This window comes from Ambystoma mexicanum, chromosome 5p, assembly GCF_040938575.1.
Source record: "Ambystoma mexicanum isolate Mex_15411 chromosome 5p, UKY_AmexF1_1, whole genome shotgun sequence".
Taxonomy (NCBI): Eukaryota; Metazoa; Chordata; class Amphibia; order Caudata; family Ambystomatidae; genus Ambystoma; species Ambystoma mexicanum.
The window spans coordinates 55443471-55465537 of record NC_090930.1 but is presented as its reverse complement, the minus strand read 5'-3'; the positions used below and the strand labels follow the sequence as shown (position 1 = coordinate 55465537).

The 22067-nt window shown below is 51.8% G+C and overlaps 1 protein-coding gene across 1 annotated transcript in view; it reads right to left on the bottom strand.

Moving 5' to 3' along the window:
• Positions 1 to 22067, bottom strand: part of TEX11 (testis expressed 11) — a 3096519-nt gene that overhangs the window by 2333799 nt on the left and 740653 nt on the right. Inside the window, exon 6 of the mRNA XM_069612434.1 lies at positions 1292 to 1372. Coding sequence (XP_069468535.1) covers positions 1292 to 1372 — 81 coding nt within the window. The remainder of the gene's footprint in view (positions 1 to 1291; positions 1373 to 22067) is intronic.

Genomic DNA, 22067 nt, shown 5'->3' with positions numbered 1-22067 from the left:
ACTTGTTAGAATGCTCCTATCTAATTAGCCATATCTTACATGTTTTTTTCTTTGTAAGCATTCACAAACTGAGCCCTGGGTTCTTCTGCTTGTTCCTTTTTTAATAATAATAATTGGTTATTTATAACACACTTAATACTCAGAGGTTTCTAAGCGCAGATCCGGGGATCGAACCTGTTTTACACCGCATCATCTTGCTTCCAAGGCAAGCGCGTTACCCCTAAGCTATACTCCCAAGACTGTGGGCCGCACAGATTGCTCCATTAGGCCAGCATCCTTTTGTGTTTTTTGACGATCTGGCTATGTCAAAACTCCAAGGTAATTTGTGGAGATATGTGCTTGTGTTTTGATTCCCATTGAGACCCGGTGCTTAAATTGTATATATGGGACAACCTCATTTTCTTCTTGTCTCACACTACTCTACTCCAGCACTGAGCAATGGCCAGACACTAGTATCAAATCCAGAAGCAGCTAAAACAAGATGTTGCTCGCTGCTGTTTAGGGACTGGCCTTTCTACTGGGCACCAAATCACTTAATTTACCGTAGGTCTACCTCTCCCCCTTTAAAAAAATGTCCATTGAGGAGAACAATCATGCATTTGTTTCTGGCAAAATGACCACAATTGGGAGTAACACTGATGTTATAGACTATCAGGATTTTTTGAAGCATCCCAGGCCCTTTAATGTCAGTTGCAATTCACCATCTTTCCCCCAACGGTTATAGATTCTATAAAAGAAATACGCTCTTCCTACAGCCGTATATTGGCATCATGAATTGTGTCAAATGAAAACATGTTCTGAAACATTTAAATGGCATTGCATGCAATACAGGTTCATTCTGGCAAAGTACAATTGTTTCAGACTGCTTTTTGAAGTCCAGGCACCAAATCAAATCAAATCCAAACACCCTAGTCATCACTGTCACAACAACAGACAGATACAGCAGTGGAGCTCGGTTTGACAGCCAGGGACCAAAGCCAAGATGTTAGGGCAGGTCCTCACTGACTATAAATGCTTTGTATCTTTTGGCGATAATAGTGCCAGTGAATAGAATGGCTCAAATGTAAACTGAAAGACTCACTCTGAGAATCAGACAATGCTTGCTCTTGAATGGCAACCAAGCACCAGTGCTCAAGAGTTAGTTGTATGTTTCCTTTTTTCAGTGAGATGGCAGCTGAGAAGGCAAACACGCCTTTTGGGTATGGCAGTGTACAGTACTTGTTATTAAGCAGCCTTTATACATGGGAGCAGATTGTTTTGCATATGGGAGTTTAGGCAATCAGAAACTTACATTAACTGCAATCTGAAGGAATTCTTCAGCAAGAGAGGGTTTCCCAATGTCCACCCATCCCTTTCCTGTCTTCATGGTCATCTATAACAGAGGAATTGCAAAGGTATTTAGATTTGGAGAAAGAAATGTTCCAGTAGGCTAATTTACACTAAATGCATTAGCAATTCTGATTAGGAACACATCAATTTCGTGCTACAGTCTATACAAATACAAATACAAATGATGCCAATAATACACAATAAAAGGAAACATTAACATGCTAGTGATTCTGCAGTTTTTAATCCCCCTGCACATTTGGATAAAGAAATTCCATTTGCCAAAGATGTATCACGACCAATGCATTCCGAATGATACAGTAAATATAAAATTATCACAGCTATCCCCTTCACATGCTTTTGGGTACCTGGCTTTTTCCTCTACCTGTGCATCACCAAAGAGCCCCATCCAGGCCCAATATGATTTTCTAGTAGGTAGACCGTGAGAGCTAGGACTTGGATGAGTTGAAATGACCTTAAAGTCAAAGTTAGAATAGGAATAATCACTCCCCTCGAAGGCTTCATTAGGCAGTACCAGATCCGGTGCTGTTACCGGCATGTGAAGCTCACAGCGGGTGAGGTGGGTGACTGTTGCTATTAGAACTCCAGATTTAAAAACCTCAGTGCTGAAAGCAAAGTATTTGTTTGAAAGAATGGGTTGCACGCTGTGATGAATCTAGCAATGTTGTAACTACTTCGCCTGGCAAAATTTCCCCTTGTGTGGTCAGGGAAAGGCAGAAGCTACCTGACTTTGACCCTGGGAGTGGCTATCTGTTGGAGGACAACATAAGGGGAGACAACCCTAATGGGAGTGGAATAGACTGACTAGATCGTACTACGGTATCCCACTGTTCCATCAGAACTAAATAAAAACTCCTCAAAACTACATTTCTGTAACACTGACTTAAAACATCCAGTCAGGACTAATAGCAAAATTCATATCTTCCCCCCTTTGACTGACGGCATTAAGACAAGGAAGAGGTCTGTAGTAGTGAAGATTGCTGGAGCCGGGAAGCAGGAGAAGCACTCTAGTGCTTGTAAGAACTTCGCAGGTGCTGGGGCATTTAAAAGGAAGACACCGGGAGACGGAAGAAGAGTCACTTACCCCGGCGTAGGTCGGGAAGCCTAGTGGATGCAGACGGTCCGATGGAAGAAAGCAGCTCGTGGAGACAACGCTCGAGGAAGTCCTGCAGAGGAAGGAGCCCTGTGTGAGCGTTGGGACCGATGGAAGAGCAAATTTCTTTTGGGCGCCACAGGAACTGCAAAGAAGGAGAGCCGCCAGTCGCCTGCGAAGACTGGTGACAGGAAGGAACACGAAATGCGAGTAGCTCCAAAGCAGCCAAACAGAGCTGGTGAGCTCGTAGCAGGGAGCTGGGACGCCAGGGCGCTTCACTCGGAGTATCGCGTAAGGTATTACCCGAATTGTTTGTTTACAATTGTTCGAATGATACAATTGTTCAAATAACAGGGGTCCGAATTGACCTCCTGCACAATTGACCGTATGGTCATTTTTATATATATAATGGGTTGGGTTGGGGTAATAATAATATAAGGGGATTGGGTGGGGGGTTGGGTTGGGGGTTGTATTGGGTCGGGGGCTGCGGGGGATTTCCCCCCCGCATATATATCCTAATTGACCGTTTAAATTCGGTCAATTGTGCAGAAGGTCAATTGTTATTCGAACAATTGTCATTCGTACAATTCGTATACAACCTCGCGTAAGGATTGAGAATAATGATTTGAAGGAGGCAAACCCACGGAAGCAGCTCATGGAGACAACGCTCGAAGAAGTCCTGCAGAGGAAGGAGTCCTGTGTGTACGTTGGGACCGATGGAAGAGCATATGCCTTTTGGGCGCCACAGGAACTGCAGAGCAGGAGAGTTGCCAGCCGCCCATGAAGACTGGTGACCGGAAGGAACAAGCAATGCGAGGAGCTCCGAAGCAGCCGAACAGAGCAGGTGAGCTCGTAGCAGGGAGCTGGGACGCTATGGCGCTTCGCTCTGAGTATGGCGTAAGGATTGAGAATAATGATTTGAACGAGGCAAACCCACAGTCACTGCGTCACTAGGATATTTGTTTAAGATGAATAAGAGTGAGAGCAGGTCTCAGACCCGATACATGGCAAAAAAAAGGGAAGCCAGTTGGAAGAATAATATAGTAAGAGAAGAATTGCGAGTCTGGTACCCGCACCAAATTGTGAAGGAAGTTTTGTACACAAGCAAAGGGAAGCTTGCAGGTGAGAATACCAGGGATTGAACTGTGTAATAATAACGAAGAAAGAGAAAAGTGACGTTGATAAAGGAGAAACCTGACAGGAGAGTATATAAGGTCCCAGGATTGTGCGTCTGGGACCAACAACCAATTGTGTTGGAACCTTAAGAAAGACCTGGCAGGAGAGTATACCAGGCACCCAGCGTTGCGAGCGTGGGACCTGCACCCACTTGTGACAAGACAGAGAATAGAGTGTATATGAGAACTGACAAAGACAGAGGAAGGAGCGAAGCCTCTGGAGAGTGTGAAATCTAGGGGAATGGAGACCATCCTCCTTCCTGTTGAAGTTGTGAACTGTGAAAGCCGGAAGGAGACTCAAGGGAAGAGGCTTACCCTTTGAGATTGTGGACAATGATAATGAGAGGAAGTTTTTGACACTTCATTGGAGATTTGTGAATTGTGCAAACAGACGGAAGCTCAAGGGAAAAGCCTTACTCCTTTGAGAGTGTGGAGTTGGATTATGTGAAAGAACTGAAGGGAAGACCAATACCCCTAGAGAGTAAGAAACCCCAAGGTGGAAAAACAAGTCACTTAAAAGGAACAGATTGTAAAGAGAAGAAAGGCAATCTATTCATAAGAAATCCGTACCATATTTTTACAAGTAGTGGAAAGGCTGAGAGGAGGCAAACACCCACTTGGCACTTATGAGACTGTGAACTGTGAAAAAACTAAGAAACTTGGGGGAAGTGAACCCTTTTCCAATGATGCTGAAACGTTTGGCTTTTTATTTCTTTGACACCGTTTTGGAACTTTGAGTTTAACTTGTGAACTACAGCTGCAAGTAAGTGTCAGCTAGAGAACATTAAGCCCATTTGCACATCATGGTAAGTTTAGCATGTGAGGGTGTGAGACAGTGGCAGACAGCAAGACGAGGCAATGGTCTAGTGATGACAGCCTGACATTCAGAATGGAAGAATAAGGAGAATAGCCTCTGAGACGCCGCCACAATGGGGGCCGTCTCATACTTAAATCCAGACTCAGAAATCACACCACAAGGGACCGTTCCACCGGGGAGGGTCACAGACAGTGTTTCCTACACAAGAGCACTGATGCACAGGAGCAGGCACAGCACGTACTCAAGACGCTGCAGCCTAGTGTCAAAACCGAAAGGGAAAGCTCTGGCACGGAAACGGACCAGACATACAAGCAGGTTGTTCATCACATGACTCACCAGCGGACACACCACAGGAGGGCAGCCTGGAATACAGGGGTCCCGAAGTGGTAGGCAAGTCTCAGACCTTACGGGTACTGGGAGAGGCAAAATGGCAGTCCGCAATTGCCATGGAAAGGGGTGGGGGCCGGAACATACCATAGTACATCGGGGATTGGTCCAGAGGAAAAGATGCATGTTGATTGGTGGAATTGGCAAGAAACACAGATAAAAGCGGATGGAAATGTTACATGGGATTTGGATTTTCTATCTGCAGGAGGAGGAAGATGATCCCGAGGAACTTTAATACTGCTGGGTCTATTAAGCTGAGAACGTAGCAATGCAGAGATGTTTTTCGTGTCGATTTGGAAATTTGAGAACTGACAACCAAATCATCTGCTGAGGGGAGGCGGCAAGTGTCGCCTCTAAACGTCACGGAAGAAAAAAGAAAAGGGATACCGACTTTGCTCGTTCTGAAGTCATAATTGAACAACAACAGGGATTTGACTGGTGACTGCAACACTATGAATCCATGCAGTATTTAAGGATTGCTTACCGACATTAAGAGACGGTGTGGCCTGGATCAGTTTACTTGTATTTACAACACGAAAGTATGGACATATATCTCCCCGAATTGTCCATCAAGAAATATCGATAAAGACTTCACACCTTCTACGACAGTCTTTATTTGGTTAAGTTCTAAAAGCTACCATCCCAGTTTGGGCAGGGAGTGTCTCTCGCCCCAACCCCAACACATTTTCCCCTGAAGAAGTTCCTACTACTAACCTAAAGGACTACAGGAACGAAACATGTTGGACTTTTCACAGATACTAATGTGAAGTATTTGCTTTAGGAATAGTACCCCATTGATGCACTTTGGGTACTCCATGACTAGGGCATCACCAGTAGAGACATCCACCATAAAAAAGGTATCGATTTATGCACATTGTGTGGTCAGTGTTTATTTGAAGCTGTATATTGGACTTATTCAAAAGTGTAGAATTGTTTACAAATGTATATGTACTTTTGGAGTTGTATATGTATCCTGAAGACACAGTTCAATTATGTTCTTTGCTCTTTATTAGCCATTCGGCAACCAGCACTTAGCACTTTGCAGCAGAAGCACTAGTCACTTTGTGAGTTTATACATGTTAGATTTTACATGTTATTTTATTTAGTTGGTTTTAATATTTGTATGTCTTTTTTTTAAATTAAAATTCTGTCATTAATTGCATTTACCAACAAAGTCAGGTTGTATTCTCCTTAGACTTCCATTTTGTGCTGTCTTGGAATCACCTTTTAGTGTGTTTAGTCTAACGATCCAGCAAATTGTATGCCCACACTCACCCAAGTAGGGGGAGCCCCGTTTTTGTTGAGCTGAAAGAAGGGCCTTGAGACTTCCCTATCCGAAAAGCTATGTTAAGAGGACATTTTAGAGACTCCATTATTTTGCTGAATACAAGCTCGAGACTCACTGGAGTTATCTTTAGTTAATGAATAAAACTTAGTGGTTACTGCACTAAATTCAGTGTCCGACTCTGTATCTCCCACAAGTGGTGGCAGTGGTGGGATAGAGAACGCCATGGAGACCATCATAAATACCCTATCCAAAGGACAGCAGCTGCTCCACCAGATGCTTCAGGTACAAAGCCACCAGGCGCAAGCTGATAGGCAGCCATTCCAACAGGCCCTACAGCTACAGACGGACCAACAGATGACGGCAAGAAAGCCTCCGACAAATCACGGAACCCATGGTGGCCACACAAGCTCATCCTGTGGTCCCAACCTCTATCCTACAAAAGTATCAAGTGGGGGAAGACCCTGCGTTTTTTTACCAACTTGGAAAGGATAGCACAAAATGTGTTGTGACCCCAGGAGCGGTGGGGACATTATGTGGCGCCTCTCTTCACCAAACCTATGCAGTGAGCCTATCATGTGGTGAATCCAAATGATGACACCCCATATGGAGAAATAAAGAAGGCTATCCTGGAAAGGCTGGGAATGGACAAAGATTACTACCGACTGCGGTTGACAGAAGTACTCCTGAAAGCGGCAGGGATGCCAAGGCAACTTTTCTACCGAGTACAAGACTTGACAGAGAAGTGGCTACAGCCATCCAGATCAGCCATTGTACAAATAACAGAGAAGATTATGCTGGAACAATTCCTGGATTCATTATACGGGCCCATTCACAGATGGGTGCAACAACATCACCGACCCACGTTAGCTGAAGCCATCAACATTGCCAGTGCATACCAAAAGGCAGTCCTACCTAAGTGGGGCAACAACTTCACACATCCCAGAATAACCGTGGATGTTTCAACTCCAAGAATGTCAGTTCTAAAATGGCCCTACACTAATGGGAAAAGCCTGAGACCCTAATCCAAGGTTGCACCCATCACCCTTAGGCAACAATAGGAGCCATTTAAATGCAAATCTTCTGGGGAAACCCATGACAACCATATACAATGGAGGTTAAAGTCGGTTGCTCATACAAACTTGTTGGACAGCAGATGGCCATAACCCCTCAATTAAGTGGAAAGGCAAGCTGCAATGACACTGTGATTCCTATTAAATTTGTGCATGGGGACGATAAGGGGTACCCACACAGGATAAATGACCTGGGGTAAAGGACACCCAAAGTGCAATATGGGCCGCCATAATGCCTAAACTCCCTCCCCCTGTCTTAGTTGGATCAGATTACTCATGCTTTAACCAGATCCTCAACAAGGAAACTTACTTAAAGGAAGCCCTGTTTTACTCTGAAGAGCTGTATACAAACCCCCACGTCACTCAAAAACCCAGCGAGGTCAGAGAAAATAAACAACTGGAAAAGACAGGTCTTACAGACTTGTGTAGTAGACTGGAACGTCAAAACACATGGGCCCACTTTCCAGTCTGACTCTCTTACAGATGAAACCTTGAGAAATGTAAGATTAAAGGGCCGATTCATGGAACAAACGTGCGCCGAAAATCTTCGCGCAAGCAGGCGCAAACGGAAAAAAACAGGCGCACGCGCACGCGTGCGATTCATGGAAGTCCCTGCGCGTGTTCACCTCGGGATGTGCGCCAAACCCGTGCATGGCGCACAAGTCACTGCAACATCCCGAAAGGCGTGCGCGACGCGCACAGTGAAAGCGCGCAACCTCGGCGCATACACCAGAAAGTGGGCGGGACACGGGGCGTAACGCGCGGAATGGGGAACAACGCGCAAAAATAAGGGCGTAACTGGGGATGTACTGCAGGGAAGCAGACGGAACGCCCACACGCACTCGAACCACACGTATTCATGGAATCGAATAGGGCAAAGCCACGCACAGCCAAAGAAACGCACAAGCTGAAACACGTCCGCCACACGAAGGCAGGCGGTAGAGTCCCAGCGCATCACAAAAGTGGCAACATACAGCAATTGGGCCTGTGCGAGCGGGGCACGTGTATTGCAGGGGTGCGCGGGAAGCAACACGCGCGATCGAACGGGGTACGTGTATTTCGGGGGCGAGCGGGAAGTGACACACGCGATTGAGCGGGGTACGTGTATTTCGGGGGTGCGCGGGAAGTTACACACGCGATTGAGCGGGGTACGTGCATATCGGGGGTGCGCGGGTAGTTACACACGCGATTGAGCGGGGTACGTGTATTTCGGGGGTGCGCGGGAAGTTACCCACGCGATTGAGCAGGGTACGTGTATTTCGGGGGTGCGCGGGAAGTTACACACGCGATTGAGCGGGGTACGTGTATATCGGGGTTGCGCGGGTAGTTACACACGCGATTGAGCGGGATACGTGTATTTCTGGGGTACGCGGGAAGTCACACACGCGATCTCATCAGGGTACGTGTATTTCAGGGTGCGGGGGAAGTATCCCACGCAACATCAGCAGGGTACGTGTATTCCAGGGGTGCGCGGGAAGATCCACACGCAATTCCATCAGGGTACGTGTATTACAGGGGTGCGTGGGAAGTTCCACACGCGATATCATCAGGGTACGTGTATTACAGGGGTGCGCGGGGAGCAGCACACGTGAATTGCACGTGTGGGTCCTCCCATGTGTTCCCTCTACACCCTCCACGGCCCCTGCAGGTGGCTCACACCACAGGGGCCTACCCAGCACATGTCATGCAGGCACCCCATCCACCATGGCCATGCCCACCAGCCAACCCACATGTCAACTTGCACTACTGCCCACCAACGCATGTCCCCCTGCACCCCCAGCCACCAGGGGCACCCTCCACCAGGCCCCCACCCATGTCTCCCACCACCCCCACCCCCCCAGTCACCAGGGGCAGCCTCCACCAGGCCCCCAACCATGTCTCCCACCACCCCCACCCCCCAGCAGTGCAGGGGAAGCCTCAACCAGGGCCCCACCCATGTCTCCCACCACCCCCACCCCCCAGCAGTTCAGGGGCAGCCTCCACCAGGCCCCCACTCATGTCTCCCTGTACCCCCACCCCCGAGGAGTGCAGGGGCAGCCTCCACCAGGCCCCCACCCATGTCTCCCACCACCCCCACCCCCCAGCAGTGCAGGGGCAGCCTCCACCAGGCCCCCACTCATGTCTCCCATCACCCCACCCCCCAGCCACCAGGGGCATCCTCCACCAGGCCCCCACTCATTTCCCCTATCACCCCCACCCCCCAGCCACCAGGGGCAGCCTCCACCAGGCCCCCACTCATGTCTCCCTGCACCCCCACCCCCCAGCAGTGCAGGGGCAGCCTCCACCAGGCCCCCACTCATGTCTCCCATCACCCCCACCCCCAGCCACCAGGGGCATCCTCCACCAGGCCCCCACTCATTTCCCCTATCACCCCCACCCCCCCGCCACCAGGGGCAGCCTCCACCAGGCCCCCACTCATGTCTCCCTGCACCCCCACACCCCAGCAGTGCAGGGGCAGCCTCCACCAGGCCCCCACTCATGTCTCCCATCACCCCCACCCCCCAGCCACCAGGGGCATCCTCCACCAGGCCCCCACTCATTTCCCCTATCACCCCCACCCCCCAGCCACCAGGGGCAGCCTCCACCAGGCCCCCACACATGTCTTCCACCACCCCCACCCCCTAGCAGTGCAGGGGCAGCCTCCACCAGGCCCCCACCCATGTCTCCCAACACCCCCACCCCCCAGCAGTGCAGGGGCAGCCTCCACCAGGCCCCCACTCATGTCCAACTCATGTCTCCCATCACCCCCACCCCCAGCAGTGCAGGGGCAGCCTCCACCAGGCCCCCACTCATGTCTCCCATCACCCCCACCCCCCAGCAGTGCAGGGGCAGCCTCCACCAGGCCCCCACCCATGTCTCCCACCCCCCCAACCCCCCAGTCACCAGGGGCAGCCTCCACCAGGTCCCCACCCATGTCTCCCACCACCCCCACCCCCCAGCAGTGCAGGGGCAGCCTCCACCAGGCCCCCACCCATGTCTCCCACCACCCCCACCCCCCAGCAGTGCAGGGGCAGCCTCCATCAGGTCCCCACTCATGTCTCCCTGCACCCCCATCCCCCAGCCACCAGGGGCAGCCTCCACCAGGTCCCCACTCATGTCTCCCATCACACCCACCGCCCAGCAGTGCAGGGGCAGCCTCCACCAGGCCCCCACCCATGTCTACCACCACCCCCACACCCCAGCAGTGCAGGGGCAGCCTCCACCAGTCCCCCACTCATATCTCCCACCACCCCCAACCCCCAGCCACCAGGTGCAGCCTCCACCAGGCCCCCACCCATGTCTCCCACCACCCCCACCCCCCAGCACTGTGGGTCACCTGCCAGCAGGCCCCCATCCATGTCCAACCATGTTCCCCACCACCCCCACCCCCCAGCACTGTGGGGCACCTGCCAGCAGGCCCCACCCATGTCTCCCACCACCCCCACCCCCCAGCCACCAGGGGCAGCCTCCACCAGGCCCCCACCCATGTCTCCCACCACCCCCACCCCCCGGCCACCAGGGGCAGCCTCTACCAGGCCCCCACCCATGTCTCCCTGCACCCCCACCCCCCAGCAGTGCAGGGGCAGCCTCCACCAGGCCCCCACTCATGTCCAACTCATGTCTCCCATCACCCCCGCCCCCAGCAGTGCAGGGGCAGCCTCCACCAGGCCCCCACCCATGTGCAACTCATGTTCCCCAGCCAACATGTTATCACAATCTAGATCCCTGGTCCCTATGGTGAGCCTCCAAATGCAAAACACCCACCCGAGTATTGCATCCACCCACTCATAATTTGCAATTACATCACAGAACACCAATTGCAAGTTCCGAAACAAACACATTTCCCTCACATACACCCAATGGGTGTCAGTGAATCTCAAAACACATATCATGAAATGCATGAAACCAATGAGATACCACACATTGAAGTTCACCAAAAATAATATGTATTAAAGGAAACATCAATAGAATAAAAAATGAAGAAACAGAAACGTGAATGTACAAAAATGAAAAGAAGCATGTCGGCCAAAAAAAGCAAAACCAAAAATAAAAATCCAAAGTAATGTCCAAAGTCAATGTCCACGAAAAAAATCCAATGGGAAATAAAAAAGAAAGCCATTGCTCCATGGTCAAAAATAGAAAAAAAAATACAATCCAACTGTCAACTATGTACATGGGAACAATCCAGGGTCCATTATCCCAACAAAATAAAGGAAACCTATCTAACTACACTAACTAATAAAATAAACTATATACAAAAATGTGGGCAATGAAACCTAACACTACCTAGAAACTATGTACAAGGGCAGCTGGCTAGTTTCACGGCTCACTTGTGGATGTTCCGGGCCAGGGCATCATCGAACTCCTCCTCAATGTCCCGGAGGCGGTCCTCCTCCATGGCCCCGAGGGTCCGCAGGGCCGCCGACGTCTCCACCTCCAAACCCCTGCGGATTGCCTCGAGGCACTCGGCCTGCCTCAGGGCCCTCCGCATGGAATTCTCCGCCCTGACCATTGTGAGCCGTGCCTCTTCCGCCCGCTGCCGCTCCGCATCTATGGCGTGGCCCAACCGCTGCCACACGGAAGACACTCTCTGTCCTGGGTCCTCCTGCCCTCCGGCCGATGCCTGCCCCTCCGATGTCGAAGGCCCCGAGCCTTCATGGCTCCCACCACGTTGCTGCTGCTGCTTTGCCTCTGCCCGTGCACTGCCTCCTGCTGCCTGCACATCCTCCGCCGGCTGGGGTGCAGTTGTTGATGTGGCCACCCCTGCTGGACGTCCGACTCCCAACTGTGGCAGGGATGCCTCCTCCACCAGCCTGGCCGCACCGTCAGAGGCAGCTCGACAGGGCACCCAGGTGACTGATGGGTGGGAAGATGGCACAGAGGACGACTGGCGCGTAGGGGGTCCAGTTGAGGAGGGGGTCGGAGCAAGCCCCATCAGACGGAGGAATCCGGCCTGGGTGACCTGTCCCAGCAGGCTGACGTGGTCAACGAGCCATTCGAGATGACTCGCAGTCTCTTCATGAAAAGACTGCAGGTCACCTCGCATGGCCCGTTGATGCAACGCCACACCAGCCAGGACAGGCTCAACCCGGACCTGGATAGCCACGTCCGCAGGCAGAGGAAGGCCAGTTGACGTGAGCTCATCCCCTGCCTGAAAACGGGTCTGGACGTAGGCATCCCTGCTGGTGCAAGATGATGCAGGGACAGGATCGGGGACAGGATTGCACACAGGCACCTCCGCGGCGGCCTGTGCTGCCTCCTGTCCCTGGTCCTGCACTGCACCACTAGCACCAGTGGGATCCCCACCTCCAGACCCCGTCTCTGGTGCTTGCACGGCCTCCTCCTCCACCAAACCCCCCACCAACCTGGATGACTCTGTGCCATCTTCCCCCGTTGGGCCCTGTGGGGTGCCAGCTGCCCCTTCTGCTGCCGAGGAGTCCAACTCCAACCTCTGCCTCTTGGACCTCCCCCCGGCAGCTGCGGCCTGGGACGCGGCACCGGACTCCTCACTCCCCGACGAGATGACAACCTGGGAGGGGAGCCGGGCCTTGCGTCTCCGGCTGGCGGTCGGATCCCCGCCGCTGTGCTCCACAGCACCTTCTCCGCCCTCTTCATCAGTTGATGCTGCAGACAGGGAGAAACAAAACACAGGCATCAGGGCACTGTACAATGGACACATACACACATGACAGTTGTACATGAGTGGCATTGGCAAACCTCAGACATGTCATCACAATCCCCAACACACATGTCATTACAACTCGCACACATGAGCCATACCACAGCCATATGCAACTGCCACCACCATCCATACACATACAACAGCATGAGCAGCCAAAGGTGAGCCAGACATCACATGCAACACAGGAAGTGCACCACACATGTACACACACCACCACACTTGCATGCATGTGTACACCTCTGCCAAGTGTCGCACTGTTCAGACGGGCATCCATGTCACATCTGCCAATCAGGCTTCCACATACCGCTGTCACATGCATCCATGTTGCATCACTGTTGCACCCTTGTCAAATACACACACATGCACATGTACACAGTGCTGATACATGCAGCCGAAAACAACATACATGCGTGACATCACAGACATGTCTACTTACATACACATTCATCCAAACATGTGTGCCCACACAACTGCATTTGGCATGCAAGCCTACACACACAAGCACCATCCATGTCTCACACATTATAGCCCTCGCATGTGTCAGCCCCACGGCCCTGTACACCCCCACCCATACTCGACCCCATACAAACAGATGTGCAACCTGCACACTACTGAATAATTACCACACGCACTGCTCACAATCAGGATGCATGTACACTCACCGCTCGACTCCAGACGGGTCTGCTTCTCAAGGACCTGGACGTGGAGCGCTGGGGATATGCGTTCCAGGACCCTCATCTGTTCTTCCGACAAGTGGCCCCGGCGCCCCTTGGCATCCGCTGCCTTCAAGAGGCGCCGGGCCTTGTTCAGGGTCCTGGACCTGAAGTCCTCCCAGCGCTTCCTGACATGTTGTAAGTCGCGGACTGCCACCCCCTCCGCCTTGATGGCAGTCACGATGTCAGTCCAGATCCGAGTCCGTCCTTCCTTGTCGGCGCGGGAACCTCCGAAGAGGGCATCATACTGCCCCAGGACTTGCTCCACCAGGACACCAACTTCGGTGGCACTGAAGCTGGTGCCCCTCTGCCTCTCTGGCCGGGGGTTGTCAGTCGTCACAGATGGTGTTTGCCCCGACATGACAACCCCAGAGGCAGGAGTGGGTGGGCAACTGGGTCCTGGGGCTGGGCTGTGGAGCGATGGAATCCCAGTCGGGAGTCTTCGGTTCCAGCAGGGGTGGTCACAGCAACAGCACCCCTGGCTGATGTGCAGGCAGCAAATGGCAGGGCACGTGGGCAGCAGGCAGTCAGGCAGCAGCAGATGGCAGGTGGGAGCGTGCTCGGGGCTCTGGGGGGCAGTAGTTCAGCCTTCTGGGCAGGAGCGTGGTCTTCCGTGTGCTTACGCGTGGCCAGCTTGATACGGAGTGATTTGGCACATGAAAAATCTGCACGTCAGCGTGTAATTCGAGGAAAGGCCCTTAGCGCCAAAGCGCGTCTGCACGCATACGCATTTTAATTGGACAGAAGGCCCCTCAAGCGCAAGCGCCCCTGTGACGTGACGCGTACAGACGTGCATGCGCATTTCAGCGCGCGTGAAAAACTGCACGTGCGCGTGTAATACGAGGAAAGGGCCCATGCGCGTAAGCGTGCGTGGAAACTGCACGTCCGCGTGTAATACGAGGAAAGGGCCATGCACGTAAGCGCGCGTGGAAACTGCACATCCGCGTGTAATACGAGGAAAGGGCCCATACGCGTAAGTGACGTGACGCGCACGTGCGTTTCCCTCAGCACGGGTTAAAGGTGAGCGGGCCCAGCAGTTCGCTGTACGTGCCTTTTGTGGAGACCGACGTGTGTTGCTGCTTCCTGTTGTTTCGCGCGCCATCACAACTTCACTGCTATCAAGGACGTATCTCTTCTTTTGGCGGGGGTATTGGCTACGCGTGTTTTTCTTCATCGCGCTAGTCAGACGGTGAGTCGCACACGCTCTTTTTCCCACTGCGGGTGCCCCTGTGTATCGCACCCATTTTCGATGTCATAGTAGTCTGCGTGTCCCACGCGTACGCGTTATTCGTGTTACTGGGTGCCACCGCGTACTGCGGGAGGTTGAATCCACGCACGTAGGCTGCAGGGTTGCGTGCACTGTTTTACTGCAGTTTTGGGGTGCCTGAGCGTTGCGTGACCCGTCACCACATCACCGGGGTCACATACAGCCTTGCAGGTGCAGGGGGGCTGTTAACATCTTGCTTCCCACACCCTTCACCCCAATTGCCCAGGTCAATTGCGGTGTACACCTCCCATTGGCACCACTCCATCTGTGCCAGCACTACTTTAGTATTTAGTATTTTATTTATTTCTATAGCGCACCAGGCCCAGGGGCAACCGGGCGCTTAACTTAGTTACAACAAGATGACAGCATGACAAGGCAATGTGACAGAGTATTACAAGATTATTACAGGAAGATTTACAAAATTTACAAAATATACATTCAAATGAATATCGATAAGGCAGTGATTTACAGGAAAGTTAATAAGGGATGCAGAGTAGGTCAAAGTGCAAGTAGGGCAGTAAGCTGGTGTTAGCAGTCTTGGGCGGATAGCCATGCTTTGGTAAGGTATTTGAATTTCAGGAAGGAAGGTTCTGCTCTAAGGTCATTGGGGAGTGAGTTCCAAAGTTTGGCTGCCAGGATGGGGAAGCTGGTTCCACCAGATCTTTGGAGATTAAAACGCGGGATGTCAAGGCAGTTGGCTTGGGCCGCTCTGCGAGGTCTGGTGGAATTGTGGAAAGAGAATCTGTTTGCCAGGTAGCGAGGGGCTTGGTTGTGGAGGCATTTGTGTGTGAGAGCCAAGGACTTCAAGGAGATGCGCTGTGGGATAGAGAGCCAGTGCAGGTTGCGCCTGGTGTCAGATATATGCTGGCGCCTAGGAATGTTAAGGGCCGCTCTGATCGCATTGTTTTGGACAATTTGTAGCTTGTTTAAGTTGCGGAGATTAGTACCTAGATAGAGGGCATTACAGTAGTCGACCTTGGATAGTACAAGGGTCCTGGCCAAGGTTACGCAGTTGGCAGTGGTTAGGAACGGGCGACAGGCGGTGATGAGCTTGCAAGTATGCGCTGCTGCAGATGAGACTGCGTTGGATTGTCTAGTCAAGGATAGGGTTGAGTCGATGTAAATCCCTAGGGTTTTCGTGTCCTTAGCAATCGGGATGGTGTTCCCATCAATGGTGAAAGACTTGAAGGCAGGGTCAAGTTTAGTGAGTTTTTGTGGTGAACCAAGAATGAGGAGCTCTGTCTTTTCATCATTTAGGCAGAGGCCGTGCTGAGCCATCCACGCTTGGATGACCTGGTAGATGGCGTTGATGGCAAGGGAGTCAGTTGTGTAGTCTCCTGTGATGGGGATTAGTATCTGTGTGTCGTCAGCGTAATTGGTATACGTGACGCCCAAATGGTCCAAAATATCAAAAAGGGGTTTGGTAAACACGTTATATAACGTGGGCGAGACACAGGACCCTTGAGGCACACCACAAGAGACCGGAGCGGGTGGTGCGGCCGCAAGTGGGGAGAACACACGCATTGATCTATTATCCAGGAAGGATCTGATCCAAGTGGCGGCATTTTCTGAGAAGTGTGCGGCTGATTTGAGGTGATGGCAGAGAATTTTGTGATTGACAAGATCAAAAGCAGCAGAGAGGTCCAGGAGAAGTAATAACGCCAGTTTGCCTTTGTCTTTGAGATCTTCGATCTGCGTTTTTAAGTCAATAAGGGCGGTCTCAGTGCCATGGCGAGGCCGGAAGCCTGATTGCCTGAGTCCCAGAAGTTTATTTGATTCAAGGTATTCCTGAATTTGTAGGTAGGCCGCGCGGTCAAGGATTTTTAGTAAAAAAGGTACAGTGGTAATTGGTCTGTAGTTTGTGGGTATACTGGGATCCAGGGTAGGTTTTTTCAGAAGCGGGATGACCCATGCATCCTTAAGATTGTCCGGTACAATCCCAGAGCTAAAGGAGGAGTTGATGAGCGTAGTGATGAAAGGTGCTAGGTCGTGAGCAGCTTCCTTAATAATAGGTGCAGGACAAAGGTCACCCTGACAATTGGACGGTTTAAGGCTAGTGATAATCTTTTCCACTTCGAGAATGGAGAGTGGAGAGAAGCTAAAAGGAGTCAGAGAGTCTGTGATAGAGGGGTTTATGGTAGGTATAGGGATCTGTAGAGGGTTGGATTGAAGGCTAGATTGTTTGTTGTTGATTTTAATTTGGAGAGTGGCAATCTTACCTAGGAGAGCTTCTTGGATTTTGGAGCACCAGGTGCTATCTTTGGTACATGTGTCAGGTGGGGTAACAGGAGTTTCAAGTTCTTTTAGGATTTTAAACAATTCTTTGGTGTTAGATTTGGCTTGCTCGATGCGTTTGTTATATGTGTCTTTTTTTGCCTGGAATATAGCTTCCTTGTAGTTAAGGGTGGCCAGGAGTACGCGTGATTTGTTAGCTAGAGAGTGATTGCTTCTCCAGTGGGATTCTGCAATTCGTTTTTCTTTGCGTAGTGCTCTGAGATGGGGTGTAAACCAGGAGTTTAGGTGGGCTCGAGGTTTAGATTTTCTCAGTTTCGAGGGTGCAATGGTGTCTAAGGCTGTAAGCATGGCCCGGTTGAAAGTGTCGACCAGGGCCGTAGGGTCAGAGCATGATGGATCCCGAACATTAAGAGCTGGAAGGAGGAGGGGGAGGAGTCTATCGCAGGTAATGTTGCGTTTGTTACGGGTGGCCATAGCCGGGGCAATGTTGTGAGGGAGGCTGATAGGTTTGGACTCAATATTGAATGTAATTAAGTTGTGGTCTGTCCAGGCGCACTGTTGGTTAGAGGTGATGTTGATGGGACAGTTGAGGGCGGCTAGCCAGTCAAGGGTTCTGCCCTTGTTGTGGGTAGGTTGGTTTAGGAACTGAGTGAATCCAGCATTAGTGAGGATGTTGTCAATAGACGAAGCAGCGGTGTCCTTGGGGTCGTGGAGGCCTAAATTGAAGTCCCCCAGTATCATGACCTGGGAGGTAGCTTTGGTGTTGTGTGTGAAGATGTTGGAGAGGTCCTCCGCGAAGGTAGATAGTGGGCCGGGTGGCCGGTAGAGTAGATGAAAGGTGATAGAATGGTTGGGTGTGAGAGCTAGTTTAGCTGTCAGTGCTTCCAGAGTGGAGGAGTGATGTGTGGCTGAGAGGTGGAAGTTCAGAGCGTTTTTGTGGATGATGGCGATGCCACCTCCTTTAGATTGGATGGAATTACGGTCATGTCTGATAATGTTGTAGTCAGGAGGGATAGCGAGGGAGAGAAGAGGACCTGAAGCTGGGTGGAGCCAGGTTTCAGTGATTGCTATAAAGTCGAGGTCAAGGTTGAGGATCAAGTCAGCTACTTCTAGGGCGTGAGCCGGGAGTGATCTGGCGTTGATTAGCGCGCCTTTGATGTTGTTTAAGTTAGGGGAGTTGGAAGAGGGTGGTAGATTAGGTGAAAGTGTAGGTGGTGACAGAGGGAGAGGCAGTTTGATGCGGTGAGCTAAATGATGGGAAGCGTGGGTGAGACGCGAGCCAAGTCTAGCATTTCTCAAGGAGATAGAGCAGGGTAGGTTAGGTAAAGGTCTGGTGGCGAAGTGCTGGATCCAGAGGGCTGGGTTGTTAAGATAAGGGTTGGTGTGGTGAGCGTGGGATGGCATAGTTGAGGTATGATGCAAGTAAGAGTGGTAGATAGAGGTGGTGGTATGGTATAGTGCAGTGCAGCCAGGGTGCAGTATAAGGATGAGAAGGGTAGGCAGCAGTCTGGTAAGTAGGGTACTGAAAGAGTATAGTGGTGAGTTTGCAGTAGTTAGACTGTTGGTGGGGGGTATGTTGACCTGGTAGAGTCTAAGCGCGCGTAGTCTGGTAAGGAATGCGAGGGCGACCATATGACATTTACACAGTAGCACTAGTCTGTTAGTGACCAGGGGCACAACACAGTTGCAGTGGTCAGTTAACGACCATAAGGCACAACACAATTGCAGTGGTCAGTTAGTGACCATAAGGCACGACACAATTGCAGTGGTCAGTTAGTGACCATAAGGCACAACACAATTGCAGTGGTCAGTTAGCGACCATAAGGCACAACACAATTGCAGTGGTCAGTTAGCGACCATAAGGCACAACACAATAGCAGTGGTTGGTTAACGACCAAAGGGACAACACAATTGCAGTGGTCAGTTAGTGACCATAAGGCACAGCACAATTGCAGTGGTCAGTTAACGACCATAAGGCACAACACAATTGCAGTGGTCAGTTAACGACCATAAGGCACAACACAATTGCAGTGGTCAGTTAACGACCATAAGGCACAACACAATTGCAGTGGTCAGTTAACGACCATAAGGCACAACACAATAGCAGTGGTTGGTTAACGACCAAAGGGCACAGCCAGTAGCAGTCATGAGACATACCACATTAGGGGCAGAAAGTGACTGTACTATTGAGAGGTGGCAGTAACGCAAAGAGGCAACAGAGTTGGAGGCATAAGTGTATGTAGCAAACAGTTATCGAGGGTGAAGAAAAACCGAGTTTAAATGTTTGTGATTGCGGAGTAGCAGAAGACATACCAGAAAGCACAATAGTGTAGACTGAGGGTAACCCCTCTACTCACAATGGATTAGAGGTCCAAGTAGACACTGGCTCCAAGGCTCCGGAGGCGAACAGGGGGCAAACAGGGGCCTTAGTGCGGGCCTTTGTTGAGAGGCCGGCGTTCCCGCCTGCCGGCGGAGGGGATAATTATGAATGGGGAGGTCAACAGCTGATTCGTGCGGCCAGAGCCTCGCTCTGGTGCCGCGATGCGCCCGCCATTGCTGGGCCAGGCGGAAGAGTCTGACGGAGTCAGTCGATTCCAAGAAGCGTTGCGCTTTAGCAATCGACGCCTACTACATCTGTGCCATGGTTGGGAGGCCACCAAAGGTGAGGGGCGCCTCAGCTGGGCGTACTCCTCGTGGCGGGCGTGGTCGGGGACGTGGCCGTGGTGACCAGGGAGTAGGGGGACTCCAGGGTGTCCAGGGCAGCCACAGAGGGGGAAGAGGCAGGGGTGCGCCACTTGAGCACAATGTTGTGCCATGTGTCGGTGCAGCCATGCCACCACCCCCTGTGGTTCCGGGGGATGCAGCTCCTGCATCTGGCACTGGCACCCATATGACCCGGCAGTCCGTTCCATCGACTGCCACAGGCCCAAGGGTAGTGGTAGCTGCAGGTGCAGCTGTGGACACCGCCACCCAGGCTCAGGGTCTGCCAGCGCAGGCTGCGTTGGCACTTGAAGAGCCCTTGGTAGATCTCCAACAGGCCAGGGGGAAACCATAGGGGCAGGCCGGGCTGCTCAGACAAAGACACGTGTCCCTGGGGCAGTCATGTCATCTGCTGCCCCGAACAGCCGGGTGTTGGCAAGTGCAGGGGCAGATGCACCCAACAGCACCCCGGTTGTGAGTCTGCCAACCAGGACCGTTGCGGCCAACGACCCTGCCACAGCTGATGTTGCTGCGCAGGGTCCATTAGTGGGCAACCAGCTGCCACTGACACAAGTCAGGCCTTTGGTCATCCCTCCACCTGCCACTCCCTTGGCTCAATCCACCGAACCCACTGGCCATACTGGTCAGGGCGGCATTAGCCAGCCAGGGTCTGCGCCACAGTCCAAGAGGAGGAAGGTTGTGTCATGATCTCTGCTTCCAAAAGGTCAGGGTTTTCCCAACTCCCTTGGAAGCAGATCCATAACCCAGGTTCCGAGTGCCAACCAGTCCCAATTGGGACCTTTTGGACCCAGTCCTGGCGCCAGTGGCACCAGGCTCATAAATATGCCCAGTCCCAGCGCTGGAAGCGCCGGGCTCATAATGCTTGGGTGGACTTACCTGCAGCAGACCATGCTGCTTACTTGCCTGCCAGTTGAGCCTCTGATCCTCTTCTGTTTGGAACTACTTTTCCTGTTGGGTGGGGCAGGAGCCACTCCCTAGATTCAGAACACTGGAACTCTTCTGGAAAGCAGGAACTCTTTTCTTACCTAGGCGTGGCTGTGGAAGGAGACACCTAAGCACTACAGGAGGCTATTTAAACCACACCCGATGGATGAATCTTACTTTGCGTTATTCTGCATCCTCTGCAGCAGAACGCTCATCGTGTCTTCTGCATCTGATCCTGGGCCTAAGGAAAAAGGCTTACCATCCTGAATCCAGTCTTCAGCAACACCTATAAAGACAAGAAAGAACAGGTTAGCATTACGGTCTTCAGTGACAGCTCTTCACTTACCTGGTCCATCGGCTGTCACCAACGCCTCGCGCTGCATTCCGGCATCTGAAAGACAAAGGCTTACCTACTCTTGGTGCGCTCCGGAGGTCTTCACACTGCATTCCGGCATCTGAAAGACAAAAGCTTACCAACTCTTCGCACGCTCCGGAGGCCTTCGGCGCTGCATCCCGCATCTGAAAGACAAAACAAGGTGCGTTTAAAGACATTGGGGAACTTTAATACTCACGTGCCATTACTCCTTTCCACATCTAACCCAGTGGGTATTCCGGCACCCTGCAGCCGCTCCGAACTTGTACCTGCAAAATAAAAAGACAGTTAGAGCGCAACGTGAAGCAGGCAACAAGCGCTTAATTACATGCTTCCAGGCGCTTCTATTCATCACACGGGCTCCATCTTCAACTCACTTCAGCCCGTCATCCGCCATCGCCGGAACCCTGCAAAACAAGAAACATCATTACTAAAGACTTTAAAGACATTAGAATTACTCGAAACTTACCGTTCGTGCAGTAAACGACGGACAGCAGTCCTCTGAAGTCAAGAGGCCTGCTCCCCTTATCCAGTGAAGAAACTGGTTACAGCACCCTGCCCCGAGGCAGATGGAGAGCACGGCGTTCACTTACCTAAGGTGAGAGCGTTAACCTTTGGGGTTCTACAGGAGAAGAGAAAGGGAAGAAGAGAGAGACATTCAATAACCCAGTTCCTTAATCCCATATTTTCTATCTGCAGACATCTTACACTTCGAGTCAGACATACAGTGCACAGAGGTCCAGCCCAAAGAGCCAGCCATGTGTTACACATCACCTTTGAAGATACGGTATACGCCCAGTCAAGACCGGCGCCTCTACGGGAATCAGGTGAGCGTTACAGGTTGCACCTGCAGCACAGGCTGGGACCCCACACACAGCCACGACCTCCTGCACGTCGAGGAAGAAGCCTTTCTGTAAGCAGGAACTGGACTTCCTCGTGGACTACGTGCGGGGCCACAGCCGTGGCATGCTAGTGGGTGCCAATAGTCAGACCAC